The sequence below is a fragment of the Neolamprologus multifasciatus genome, chromosome 16 (genome assembly GCF_963576455.1).
Source record: "Neolamprologus multifasciatus chromosome 16, fNeoMul1.2, whole genome shotgun sequence".
NCBI classification, from domain to species: domain Eukaryota; kingdom Metazoa; phylum Chordata; class Actinopteri; order Cichliformes; family Cichlidae; genus Neolamprologus; species Neolamprologus multifasciatus.
This window is the reverse complement of record NC_140454.1, coordinates 4,722,602-4,737,311: the sequence shown is the minus strand read 5'-3', so window position 1 is coordinate 4,737,311 and position 14,710 is coordinate 4,722,602. Positions and strand designations below refer to the sequence as shown.

Genomic DNA, 14,710 nt, shown 5'->3' with positions numbered 1-14,710 from the left:
TGTGGTCAGAGAATCCTTCATCTAGAAAATGAAAGATATTCTCCTCAAAGGAAGTTCTTTTTGATCAGAATCTGTTACATTTTTACAACAGACTCCCTCGGTGCGTATCTATTATATGAATTAAAAGCTGTTAAGTTTCCCTCGTGTTTATGTGAGTCTTTGAGAAAAGCTGCTCCATCTCATATTTACTTTATCTGACATAATTCAGGATACGTTTCATGTTTCTGTAGTTTGTCTGTATTCTTGCACAAGATTATTCACAGGAGGGAGCCTTTGTTCAACTTTGTTCTATAAAACTTTATGCATATTAGCCTAAGGTTACTCGACTATAAACTTCAACAGCAACAACATAAACTGTCAGCAGTCTCTGCTGTCAATTTGATCAATATTTAAAGGTGCAATTATTGTTTTTTGAGTTACAAAAATGATTGTACTCATAGACAAACATTAATTAGTGGGTACTTACATGCAATATGTAATTCCAACAAACTGATGTATTCTCTTAAACTTATAATTAGTCCATTAAAATAAATGGGCAGGCTCCAATTTGTGGAAGCTGCTATGTTGCCTCGCTGTCTTCAACGCAGTTGTCGAAACGGACATCTCGGTTCCACCAAATCAGGTTTTATTTATTCGGCTAGAGACCAGCCACATGTGTAGTTTGCCAAAGGCAGGGAAAAGAGAACTCATAGAAATTCATTAGGAGGCAAATGTTAATTCATACCTGGACCTTCAGGCTCAAGATATGAAGGCTCATGCTTACAGTATGTGAAGTTGAACATGAAGGAAAGAGACAGCATGACTGGCATCTTAATAAAACATCATCCTCTCCCTCCTAACTGCTAGCCTCATCCCCTGAACTGAAAACAGAGCTCTAACTCATGACTGTCGCACTTACTTGTTCCGATCCTCTCATCTACACACAGCTGACAATGAGCTGAACAACAGGAGCTGGTTTTAAGCTAACATTATACAAGCTAATGTTCGGCTTGAGTGTCCTAAAAATCCCACTTTCCCTCTCATGACAGCCGAATTACAGCCACACATTAGCTAACAGCAGCTAACAGAGGCTAACAGCAGCTAACAGATGTCTGTGAAGGTTCTCAGTCATCCAGGTCATCGTAGGTAACAAAGGAGCTTGCAAAGAAAAGCGTCTGGACTTCTTTAAGAAAGACTTCTTAAAGAAGTCCAGACGCTTTTCTTTGCAAGCTCCTTTGTTAGCAGCTAACAGAGGCTAACAGAAGCTAACAGAGGCTAACAGAAGCTAACAGAGGCTAACAGAAGCTAACAGAGGCTAACAGCAGTGTTTACCCATAGAAAAGTTTAGGATATCCTTAAAAACTCGCAGTCGACTGCAATCTACTTACGTCTAGTAGTGCGATTTTACACTCTACCTTTAACAAAGCCTGTGACTCTAAATATAAGGTAAAAACTGAAGATATTTCACATGGTTATCCTAGTCAAATGTTATGGAGTTTTCATTTTTAAATAACAGCTAACACAGCATTTTTTTAAAAATTGCATTTTGTTGGATAACTTAAGGAATAGTATTTTAGTAAAATATTATCAATCTCCCAATGTTTAGGTAGCCGTTTTCCTCCCTCTGTTTTCGGTGGTGTGGACTTTAGCAAAGAACAGATTGTGCTTTAACAGAAGCAGTTCAGTTCAATTCAATTCAATTTTATTTATATAGCGCCAAATCACAACAAAAGTCGCCTCAAGGCGCTTCATAGATACAGAGAAAAACCCAACAATCATATGACCCCCTATGAGCAAGCACTTTGGCGACAGTGGGAAGGAAAAACTCCCTTTTAACAGGAAGAAACCTCTGGCAGAACCAGGCTCAGGGAGGGGCGGGGCCATCTGCTGCGACCAGTTGGGGTGAGAGAAGGAAGACAGGATAAAAGACATGCTGTGGAAGAGAGACAGAGGTTAATAACAGATATGATTCAATGCAGAGAGGTCTGTTAATACATAGTGAGTGAGAAAGGTGACTGGAAAGGAAAAACTCAATGCATCATGGGAATCCCCCGGCAGCCTACGTCTATTGCAGCATAACTAAGGGAGGATTCAGGGTCACCTGGTCCAGCCCTAACTATATGCTTTAGCAAAAAGGAAAGTTTTAAGCCTAATCTTAAAAGTAGAGATAGTGTCTGTCTCCCGAATCCAAACTGGAAGCTGGTTCCACAGAAGAGGGGCCTGAAAACTGAAGGCTCTGCCTCCCATTCTACTTTTAAATACTCTAGGAACAACAAGTAGGCCTGCAGAGCGAGAGCGAAGTGCTCTAATAGGGTGATATGGTACTACAAGGTCATTAAGTTAAGATGGGGCCTGATTATTTAAGACCTTGTATGTGAGGAGCAGCTGATGTTCTTTTTGCTCTACGTCTTCAGCTGCGTATTTGGTGGCTGTTCAGTAAACACAGGGGTACTGGGCACTGTGCTGTAATAAGGACAGTTACATAATAGCATGCAGCTCAGTTGATTACTTTGTTACGCTGCCTCTAATGTAATCATCTGGTACATTCTTCTGGAGTTAATAAGTTCGCAAATTTTCAAAATCTCTTCCACAAGTTTCTATAAAGACAAGCCTTGTCGAATAAGATTTGCAGTGAGACCGTAAATCCTTTTGTCGATCAGTTTTCTTTCTGCTGTTGATGACTCATAAGAAACGGGAAAGGTTTGAGAAGAGAAAAATAGAGCTGCTGCTTGAAGGTTTTCATAACGGTGAGTCATGGCTCTTTTTTTTTTTAAAAAACAAAATATAAAAAAGCAGAGCCTCTTTTTTACACAGAGCTGTAAAAGCATGGTCAAACTGGAAACCAGTGACTGAGAAAATGAAGTCAGTTATTTCAATTAAAACTGAATATTAATTGTTGGAATTCTTCTGTCCTCCAGATCTTCCCAGTGCCTCTGCAGACACTCTCTAAGAGAATAGTTCAGTCTAGACTAAACAGCACCTTGGTTGGTGTCTTCACCATCATCATCGTCTTTCTTTCTGCTTTCGTCAACATTGTAAGTTTTCATTAACAGGATTCCCAAATTCCCATTTTCTTGTCATGGGTCAATGTTTCAAGCCGCAGAGGTTTTTGACTATGATGCTTTTGAGTGTCTGGATTTAAAATCGCAATAATTTTGACCCTTTTTAGTTCACGTGCAGCAGCCATGACCTGTGGAGTTGCATCAAAGCACAGCACAACATCAGCCTGGACAAGGTCAATGCCTGCCATGCTTACTTCCTCAACTACAGCCTGGACACACAACACAGCCCCTGTGGACATGATGGCCTCATCTGCAGCTTTCCTGAGGTACAGATGCCTTGTTCTATCTATGGCCTATCTGTTTTATTTATTAGATTATTTCATCAATAAATTTACAGGTATCATTTTTAAGTATGACACAACAAACAAAGAAAAGAAGATCCAAGTTTACTGAAGACTAAGGAAAGTTAGACGGATGATCTGTCTAAAAAAGTACAGCCAAAAGATAACCTTTCAAAAAATGCCAGTTGAAGTTTAAATACTAAAATCTGCTGGTCAACTCACTAAAGTACATTACATCAGGCCTTAATAGATCAATTAAGTTCCTTCCATCCAACCATCCGTCCCTCTTTCCATTCTTCCTTCCATTGCCACTATCCGAGGCCAGGTCACGGGGGCAGTAAAGAAGCCCGAACCTCCCTTTCCCCAGCCACTTTCTCCAGCTCATCCAAAGAAACGCCAAGGTGGTTCCTCGCCCAAGAAGTGCCCAAGAGGTTCCTCCTCACTCATTGAACTCCTCACTCCCTCTCTCTGGCAGGGGCCAGCTGTCCTTCGGAGAAAGCTCATTTGTGCTGCTTGTGTGTGTCTCTTTGGGTCAATACCCAGAGATTGTGAACATCAATGACATAGATGACCCGTAAATCAACAGCTCCACTTTTATGCACAGCTCTCCCTTCACCACAAATGACTGGTACAGCAACATGGCTCCAGTCCATGTATCAATCTCTCGCTATACTCATTTGTAAACAAGACCCCAAATTCCTCCACATTTAAGCAGCAACGCCTCCCTGACCCAGAGTGGACCCTCCACTCTTTTCCAGCTGAATACCATGGGCGTAACATAACATAAATAGTCATCATAAGGTGCTTTATATTGTAGTGTAAAAAACCCTATAATATTACAGAGCAAACCTCATTGATCCAATAATCCGTACGAGCAAACACAGCACGGAGAACAAGACTGTGGCTTAGGTAGGTCAGCCATCTGTTGCAGCTGGTTGGGCAGTGAGGTGAAACAGAAGAGACCGGAGCTGATGGATAACCTGCGGGCTGTCCGCATAAGTGCAAATTAATGATATTAATCCTAAACTGAACAACAGCCAATGGCACGAGTCCAGGACTTAGATAAGACACAAATACGACTCAGGTGCTGCTGCCAAGTTTCCCACATAGGGATAAAATGTGGGCAGAATCTCATTCATACAACACTTTTCAACCAGGTGTTGCAGCTCAAGGTGATGCACAACAATATTAAAACTGCAAGCAATAAAAAAGCAACGATAAAACACAAAAAAAGATGGAAATGCATGTGTTTAAACAAGTTATGTACTTTATAGAACATTAATGAGCGTTATGACATCTAATCATTGCTTTCTGCTGTGACGAATGGTGTAATGAAATCACCTTGTATATTCCAAAATGCTGTGTTTAACACTGTTAGAGCAAACACATGGTTAAAATTGGGTAAAATTTGTCTTACAAAGTACTGCATCGCTTTTTGACCACACACACACACACACGTAACTGTAAGATTTCAATGTGAGACTTCTGACATGAAACTAAATTTCGGGAGCAGAACAAATGGGTGCTAAGTGGGGGTAATTGCAGCTGTAAATGTTAACATTTGGTGCGCACACTCGTGCTCAAATTAGAAGTTAAGCAGTGAAAATGTGGGTTAATCGTGTGTTTTATAACTCATCCAGATGCGGCTTGTTCAGTCAGAACTGTTGCAGCATATAAAGCCTGGCCACCAAACAATAGTCTCTTTGCATTTTCTCCCTCAGTACTTCTCGTCCTGCGTGCTGCTGAGCCTGCTGGCCTGTTCCGTCTTCCTGCAGGTCAGCAGCATCGGTAAGCTCTTCCTCATGCTCTTCATCGAACTGCTTTACCTTCTCATCATGGAGGTGCCCAAAGTGAGCCTCTTTGACAACCAGGACCTGCTGGTCATGGCCAATGCCATCAACAGCGCGTGAGTCTCTTTATTACACCTGTGTGTGTCTCATTTCATGCCTGTAATGATTAAAGCTTGAAGGTGTGCAGATGTTCTAAGTGCTCACCGGCTCTTCTCTGTTCCTCCCTCACAGTGAGCCCATGAATGGAACAAGGTGAGACTGATGGCGGGACCTAAAGCGGTCTCTGTCATCTGTTTACGCTAACAGCATCATTATCACTCCACTGGCACAAATGGAACTATAATGACCTGCTGGCAACAGATGCTAACGCTAATTAGCCAAGATTAAGAGGGCAGCTTGTTTTTGTGTTTTATGTTATTTTCCTGCAGAGTACATCTTTAACTCTGTGTAATACCTGCATATATCAGTGATTGTGGTAGCTGGGTAACTAGCATAAAATCTATCTGTAATACTAATATGTGTATGTGCTGACCTCCAGGTGTGGAGTAGACAAGGTGCCTCTAAAGATCATGACTCCAGTGGTGATCACAGTCTTCGTCCTAGCCCTGTACCTTCACGCCCAGCAGGTGGAGTCAACAGCGAGGCTTGACTTCCTGTGGAAACTGCAGGTTAGTGTGTGTGTGATTGAGCAAGAGTAAACAGAACCTATAGCGCATTGCTGCCCCTTTCCCTTGTCTAGTTATGATCCCATTGGCCTCTGATGCTTAAAAAGTGGGTTTTTTTCCCTCCTGGTATCCGTGTTAAGTGTCATTATGTGACTTTGTATTTGGTGTGCTTTTTAGCATAAATTTGCATTTTTATGAAGGGAATCGCTGTTATTATTTTGTGCTAAGAAATTAATTTCATTCAAAAACATGTTGGGATTGAAAGAAAATAAACACAGCTAATATTCAATTCAATTCAATTTTATTTACAGTGGGGCAAAAAAGTATTTAGTCAGCCACCGATTGTGCAAGTTCCCCCACTTAAAATGATGACAGAGGTCAGTAATTTGCACCAGAGGTACACTTCAACTGTGAGAGACAGAATGTGAAAAAAAAATCCATGAATTCACATGGTAGGATTTGTAAAGAATTTATTCGTAAATCAGGGTGGAAAATAAGTATTTGGTCACCTCAAACAAGGAAAATCCCTGGCTCTCACAGACCTGTAACGTCTTCTGTAAGAAGCTTTTCTGTCCCCCACTCGTTACCTGTATGAATGGCACCTGTTTGACCTCATCAACTGTATAAAAGACACCTGTCCACAGCCTCAACCAGTCAGACTCCAAACTCCGCCATGGCCAAGACCAAAGAGCTTTCGAAGGACACCAGGAAAAGAATTGTAGACCTGCACCAGACTGGGAAGAGTGAATCTACAATAGGCAAGCAGCTTGGTGTGAAAAAATCAACTGTGGGAGCAATCATCAGAAAATGGAAGACATACAAGACCACTGATAATCTCCCTCGATCTGGGGCTCCACGCAAGATCTCATCCCGTGGGGTCAAAATGATCATGAGAACGGTGAGCAAAGATCCCAGAACCACACGGGGGGACCTGGTGAATGACCTGCAGAGAGCTGGGACCAAAGTAACAAAGGTCACCATCAGTAACACACTACAACGGCAGGGAATCAAATCCCGCAGTGCCAGACGTGTTCCGCTGCTGAAGCCAGTGCATGTCCAGGCCCGTCTGAAGTTTGCCAGAGAGCACATGGATGATACAGCAGAGGATTGGGAGAATGTCATGTGGTCAGCTGAAACCAAAGTAGAACTTTTTGGTATAAACTCAACTCGTCGTGTTTGGAGGAAGAAGAATACTGAGTTGCATCCCAAGAACACCATACCTACTGTGAAGCATGGGGGTGGAAACATCATGCTATGGGGCTGTTTTTCTGCCAAGGGGACAGGACGACTGATCCGTGTTAAGGACAGAATGAATGGGGCCAAGTATCGTGAGATTTTGAGCCAAAACCTCCTTCCATCAGTGAGAACTTTGAAGATGAAACGAGGCTGGGGTCTTCCAACATGACAATGATCCAGAAACACACCGCCCGGGCAACAAAGGAGTGGCTCCGTAAGAAGCATTTGAAAGTCCTGGAGTGGCCTAGCCAGTCTCCAGACCTCAACCCCATAGAAAATCTGTGGCGGGAGTTGAAAGTCCGTGTTGCTCGGCGACAGCCCCAAAACATCACTGCTCTTGAGAAGATCTGCATGGAGGAATGGGCCAAAATACCAGCTACTGTGTGTGCAAACCTGGTAAAGACCTATAGTAAACGTTTGACCTCTGTTATTGCCAACAAAGGTTATGTTACAAAGTATTGAGTTGTATTTTTGTTATTGACCAAATACTTATTTTCCACCCTGATTTACGAATAAATTCTTTACAAATCCTACCATGTGAATTCATGGATTTTTTTTTCACATTCTGTCTCTCACAGTTGAAGTGTACCTCTGGTGCAAATTACTGACCTCTGTCATCATTTTAAGTGGGGGAACTTGCACAATCGGTGGCTGACTAAATACTTTTTTGCCCCACTGTATATAGCGCCAAATCACAACAAAAGTCGCCTCAAGGCGCTTCATAGATACAGAGAAAAACCCAACAATCATATGACCCCCTATGAGCAAGCACTTTGGCGACAGTGGGAAGGAAAAACTCCCTTTTAACAGGAAGAAACCTCCGGCAGAACCAGGCTCAGGGAGGGGCGGCCATCTGCTGCGACCGGTTGGGGTGAGAGAAGGAAGACAGGATAAAGACATGCTGTGGAAGAGAGACAGAGATTAATAACAGATATCGATTCAATACAGAGAGGTCTGTTAACACATAGTGAGTGAGAAAGGTGACTGGAAAGGAAAAACTCAATGCATCATGGGAATCCCCCGGCAGCCTACGTCTATTGCAGCATAACTAAGGGAGGATTCAGGGTCACCTGGTCCAGCCCTAACTATATGCTTTAGCAAAAAGGAAAGTTTGAAGCCTAATCTTGAAAGTAGAGATAGTGTCTGTCTCCTGAATCCAAACTGGAAGCTGGTTCCACAGAAGAGGGGCCTGAAAACTGAAGGCTCTCCCTCCCATTCTACTTTTAAATACTCTAGGAACAACAAGTAGGCCTGCAGAGCGGGAGTGAAGTGCTCTAATAGGGTGATATGGTACTACAAGGTCATTAAGATAAGATGGGGCCTGATTATTTAAGACCTTGTATGTGAGGAGCAGGATTTTGAATTCAATTCTGGATTTAACAGGAAGCCAATGAAGGGAAGCCAAAACAGGAGAAATATGTATAATATAAATATCGACTTCAGGCCAACAAACGATGTTGCCCGAGTTTAAAGCTGTGGCAGATTGTGGAAAGTGAGTAGTATGGCTGCCAGAATTTAGAAAGTGTAATAATACAACCCCAGTTCTTAAAAAAAAAAAAAGAAGAAGAAGTTCAGATGCTATGCCAGCAAGCCCAACTTGCCACTTGATGCAGAATGTTATGATTTAAATGAGCTGCAGTTGGTTTAAAATGTGGCATTTAACAGCTGATTTAGTTGATTTAGACTTTGTCAGGAGGAAGTGGATTTCCATTTATTTCCTTTAAGTGAAAATGTTCGGTGATTTGAGAAGTGATGAGGCTAGGCAGTACCTGAATATCGTCATCAGCATGACAGGGAAAATGTGCATATTTAAACAGGCATGGACACAACAGTTGTGTGTAGATCTGTTAGAAATGCAAATGATGTCTCACTGTGTTCCTTTAAAGGATGATAATAGGAATAAACAACAAATTAACTTTAAATGTGGGTCAGACATCCTGTCAAGGTGAAGGCTGGAATCAGAAGCCAATGAGAACAATTTAGTGCTGTAATTTTAAAGCTTTGTAGAAATGAGCAAATAGGCAGCATCACAGAGTCCGTCCACTCTCTACAGTATATTGCAGTTGAGTTGAGGTCTAGACTTTAGCTGGGCCATTGCAACACTTTGTTTCTTTATATTTTCAGCCATTCTGTTGTAGATTTACTGCTGTTTTGTGGATCAGCATCTGTTGTAACTTTGGCCAAGCTGCAGTTGTTGGACAAATGGACTCACATTCGACTCTCCAATACTTTCGCGCAGCGGTCTCCAACCTTTTTTGCACCACGGACCGATTTATGCCCGACAATATTTTTATGGACCAGCCTTTAAGGTGTCGCGGATAAATACAACAAAATAAAACTAGTACCGGTACCGAAAAAAAGAAAATTTATTCATAACACACGTGAAAAGACCCAGGAAAACGCAGTTAACGATAAAAACGTTAACAAAATAACACTGAAAACCGATAAAAACCCCTGAAAACCACACATTTCAACTCTTGAGCCTCAACTCTTGCGGCCCGGTACCAAACGACTCACGGACCAGTACCGGTCCGAGGCCCGGGGGTGGGGACCGCACAGAGGAGTTCATGTTCGATCCAGGTCCCGTGGATGCAGAAGAAGCCCAATTCAAAACACCACCGCTACCGTGCTTGGTAGCTAAAATGAGGTGGCGATGTGCATTTTGGTCAGATGCAGCTTTGCAAACCTAGACTGTGCTCCCATGTAGACACATACAGGGTGAACAAGTGCTCAACGTGAGATATTTCTGATCATAATATTATTCATCTAACTGTAAATCTGAATAACAGATGGAAAAATACATCATGGAGACTTAACATTAGTGTTAAAATATTGAACTAGCTATGAAGAAGATCAAAAATGAAATTAGGGACTTTAATGGATAATAAGAATGGTCAAGCAGATTTCTTGGATAGTCTGGGAAAACTGTAGCATTGTGTTAACACACACCTGACTGCTCAGGACCAACAAACTGCCAAAACTTCTGCTTTCATAGAGGTGTTCACACTTGCTGACAATGATTGATGAGCTTAATCTCAGTATTTTATTGGCTCGGTAAGATTGGTTACACTCGTAATTGTAAGCATGTACTTAGGTGTACCTAGATTAGTATAAAACGTGACTCTGAACAGTTTGCATCCCCTAACATGAATCATTGCTTCACCAATAAACACTGAAATAGTTTACCAAATTCTGTTGTTAAGAAACTTTTTGGTCTTATTTGAGAAAGTAAAAACATTTCAGAGGTTGTGTGTGTGTGTGCGCGCGTATAATAACCAAATAATATTCAGTACAGTATCAATTTGACAATAAGAACATTCCTTAAGGGATGTTCATGGCTTCTTTGGCATTTTCTGAAGGTTGTGAAGCAGGCTGTTCTGCTTGTAGTTGCTAATCCAGTCAAGTGGATAAAAAACTTATTTAAAAAAGCTGCTGGAGGGCTCTCTATTTTCCAGCTCACTGCTGTCACCAGTGGTTAGTTAAAAACAAGGCTGTGAGTCTCAAGCTCCATTTGCAGTTTTGTGAGGCTGCGATACCAAAACAAAGTAAAGAAATTTAGTGATAGGTAAAAGGGTTTTTTCCTGAACCTTCTTTAAAAAATAACAACTTAGTGGTGATTACCATGTCAGGATATATTACTGAATGCTGCTGGTGGAGCGAGATAATATGTTAGGGGACCACCAAATTCATTAGCATTCATCTTCTTGGCATCTTCAATATCTGTGCCAAATGTCATAAAAAATCCATCCAGTTGTAAATGAAGTATTAATCTTTAATCCTCTTCTCTAACTCATCACAAGGCCACAGAGGAAAAGGAGGAGATGGAGGAATTGCAAGCCTACAACCGCCGTCTGCTCCACAACATCCTTCCCAAAGACGTGGCTGCTCACTTCCTGCAGCGGGAACGTCGGAACGATGAGCTCTACTACCAGTCGTGCGAGTGTGTCGCAGTTATGTTTGCCTCTATTAGTAACTTTTCTGAGTTCTACGTAGAGTTGGAGGGCAACAACGAGGGAGTGGAGTGCCTGCGACTGCTTAATGAAATCATCGCCGACTTTGATGAGGTAAGATCTGAGCTATTCCAGTTGGAAGTTGTCTGAATGTATGAATGCAGAACAACGGCTCTGATAACATCCAATTACTGATTGCTGTGTTTATTTGGTTACTATTGAATCCAGTGGACCCAAAACTCTGCTAAATATGACCACTGATATTACACACCTTCGTTCTGCTATCCTTAGATCATCAGCGAGGATCAGTTCCGCCAGCTGGAGAAGATCAAGACTATCGGCTCCACGTACATGGCAGCCTCCGGCCTCAATGACTCCACGTATGACAAGGTCGGGCGGTCACACATCCGTGCTCTCGCTGACTACGCCATGAGGCTGATGGACCAGATGAAATACATCAATGAACACTCCTTTAACAACTTCAAGATGAAAATAGGTGTGTAGCAGGAAAGAAAAATGGAGCAGGAATGCACTTTTTTTGCAGAGTGTAAGACTGTTGTTGACTACAGCTCCAGTAAAAGTAACTGTTCTGGCTCCTTAAGAGTCACCACTCACGTTATGTAGTGTTATATAAGTTCATGCAATTTTTATTCGTTTCTGGCACACTGTTCATTTTATTTTGACATTCTACCGGAAGTGCTACTTCTCATTACTTCCTGTCTAACGGGAGAAGGACAGTTTTGCTACTCCTGTGCCTGCCTATGCTGCCTCTTAAGCCAGCACAGTCTTTTTACTATTCTGCCCTCGCACTTAACTAGGCAGACAGACAACCATCATCCCAACCACACCGTTGTTCCTTTCTGGTGGATTTATTTGATTGGACGCATAGCATGACTTTGTTGAAAATACATCAATGGATGAATGGTAAAACTGTAAACAAACACAAAATATCCCGTATGAGCTGACATAAGCAAACATTCTTACAATTAGAAGACGATATGACCTGTTACTATGCAAAGCAAAGCAGAACGAAACAAGCTAACGTTAGCGGTTTGCTAGCGCTAATTAGCGTCTAGGCTAATGACTAATAAAGCACATCATTGAGTGAATTTACTTTCTCAAAAAATCACAAACAACACACGGCAGTTAGTGCTAAACATTCACTGGTAAAACACAACATTACTGCCAACTTACAGACTGTATGAACACTGTTACATACACACACATCCAACTACTCAAACCTGTCAGAGCTCCATGTTTTAGGTGGGAAACAGAAGCATCATATCCTGGTCCAATCCTGGACTGTCAGCTACACGGATATTTTGTGTTATTATTATTTATGTTATTTTTGATTTGCCCAATTGGAACTAAAGAACCAGTTTCCAAATTGAAAAGATTCTGAGATCTGATTTTAGTATTTTGTAGAATATATACATCATATCTTTTAACCTGCACCTGTGTTTGGCAGTTTTAATTATTCTATATTTATTTCTTTTCCTAGGTCTTAACATCGGCCCGGTGGTGGCTGGGGTGATCGGGGCCAGGAAACCTCAGTACGACATCTGGGGGAACACTGTAAATGTGGCGAGTCGCATGGACAGCACAGGTGTACCAGAGAGAATCCAGGTAATCATTTTATATGTCCCGTCATTTAAATTCACACCGATGATTTTGTGTACTCAGATAATCGGTAAGTTATTTAAAATCAACTATAAAATTTGCATTCCATCAGTAAATTATTCTGAACTCCTTCCCTCCCACCTCCTTCAGTCTATTTTGGTGCAAAAATTTGAAATTCATCCAGTGTGCATAAGCTCTGTAAAACCACACTTATCTGACGACTGAAGGGAGGAAAAAAGGAGTCTATTCAAGGTAATGAAGAATGGTCGTTAAAAATGGCCCTACTGGTTTTGCTTTATCAGATATTCAATCATTAAAGCTTAATAATTCAAAGGTAATATGAACACAGTTTGAATTCTTTAATTTCTAATCTCTTTATAGTCCGCCTTTTTGCAGGAAAAAGTGACAAAAGAGAAAATATGAGCTGCTGCTTCCTAATGAACACCAAATGGCTCCAAGCAGAATTTTATTAGTAAAGTTATGAGTTTAATTTTTGTAACTTTCTGTAACTTCTGCAGTTGTTTTTGTTGGAAACTTGTATTAAAACTCTAATAATAGAATAATTCCCAGTGGAGGTAGCCAAACTCAACGAGCCAATGACTATAATCAGGGGAAAAGGAGTTAATACAAAATGTTATTGACAGAACTATGGCATCAGATGTTTTCCTATTACCACTAAATCAGGAAGAACAACACAGAGAACTGATTAGACATTCCATTGGTGATTTACAGATCACAAGACGTTTGCATAAACTATATAATTCCCCTCTCGCCCCTGTGGGCGGACTTTATCCTTCAAGCGCGAGTCCTCTACCAGAGGCCTGGGAGCTAGAGGGTCCAGCACAGTATCTTTGCTGCTCTCTTCTGGACAGAGATCTCTGATGTTGTTCCTAGGATCTGCTGGACGCCTAACTTGGGAGTCACTGCACCAAGTGCTCTGATTACCACTGGGACCACTGTTAACTTCACCCTCCATATCTTCTTGAGCTCTTCTTTGAGCCCTTGGTATTTCTCCAGCTTGTTGTGTTCCTTCTACTATGTCTGGTTGGTTATCCATCACCAGTATCTGGAAGTCCCACAGGATCTTAGCTCGGTCATTCTCGACCACCCTAGAGGGCGTCTCCCATTTTGACATTGGGACTTCCAGTCCATACTCGGCACAGATGTTCCTGTAAACTTTGTCGATCACTTGGTTATGGCGTTCCATGTATGCCCTGCTTGCTAGCACCTTGCAACCTGCTGCTATGTGCTGGATTGTCTCAGGGGCATTATTACACAGCCTGCACCTGGGGTCTTGCCTGGTGTGGTCGGAGTTTGTTCCCATGCTACCATGATTAGAGCCTCCAGAATGAAAGATAGTCCAGCTTTGTCCAGCCACTGGTAGGATTGCTTGATATAAGCCACTTCCTCTATCTGCCGATGGTACATACCGTGCAGGGGGTTGTCCTTCCATGATGTTTTTTCTTCTTGCTCCTCTTCTTTCTCGTATTTCTGCTTCCTGAGGTATTCACTAAGCATGCTAGTGCAAGCAAGTTGTGCCCATCTTCCTGATGTACTCATGGATGTTTGTTGTGTCATCTAGGACTGCTTCATCAGTGCAGTCACCTTCTTCAGCCAGTAGGCATGAATCATGTTAGAGCCTGGTGCTTCTTACTGGACCTTTTCTTGGATGTCTGTCACTGCCATGGATCCTGGATCCTGTTCAGGAAGGATGCTGTGGTCTGCTCTTAGAGCCACTAGCCACTGAGCATTGCCGTTATGGGTTGTGTCCTTCTCCCTTGAATGGTTCAGTGGAGTCTGGTTTATTCTCCTGCCTTCTAGCTCTCTGGTATACCTCTTCAAGTGGCTGGCCAAGGATGTGAGTCTTTGCTTCGCAGTTTCCAAGGCTTCAGGTACCACTGCTGCCATGGTGATCATCCGTTTCAGTGACGGTAGCTACATTTTGCATCTTCTAGATGTACTCCAAGTAGTCTTGGTAATCGGCGAGGGCCAGCTGCTCTTGCACTCCCAAGGAGCCAGACTTTCTTGCATGTTTCGTAATTTTCCAAGCTTTCTGAAGGTCTTTCAACATTTATCGTTGGGCATTGGCTAATTTTTCACTCATTTTGAGATGAGTCCTTGTATCTG

General features: G+C 42.1%; 1 protein-coding gene across 2 annotated transcripts in view; it reads left to right on the top strand.

Annotated features, from left to right (window-relative positions):
* The window catches only part of adcy5 (adenylate cyclase 5), a 112,566-nt gene that overhangs the window by 93,750 nt on the left and 4,106 nt on the right, over window positions 1-14,710 (top strand). For both annotated transcript variants that reach the window (XM_085135955.1, XM_085135954.1), the window contains exons 13-20: window positions 2,898-3,014; window positions 3,149-3,307; window positions 5,044-5,228; window positions 5,344-5,364; window positions 5,651-5,780; window positions 10,814-11,077; window positions 11,255-11,459; window positions 12,465-12,589. In XM_085135955.1, the coding sequence (XP_084992081.1) occupies window positions 2,898-3,014; window positions 3,149-3,307; window positions 5,044-5,228; window positions 5,344-5,364; window positions 5,651-5,780; window positions 10,814-11,077; window positions 11,255-11,459; window positions 12,465-12,589 (1,206 nt within the window). The remainder of the gene's footprint in view (window positions 1-2,897; window positions 3,015-3,148; window positions 3,308-5,043; window positions 5,229-5,343; window positions 5,365-5,650; window positions 5,781-10,813; window positions 11,078-11,254; window positions 11,460-12,464; window positions 12,590-14,710) is intronic.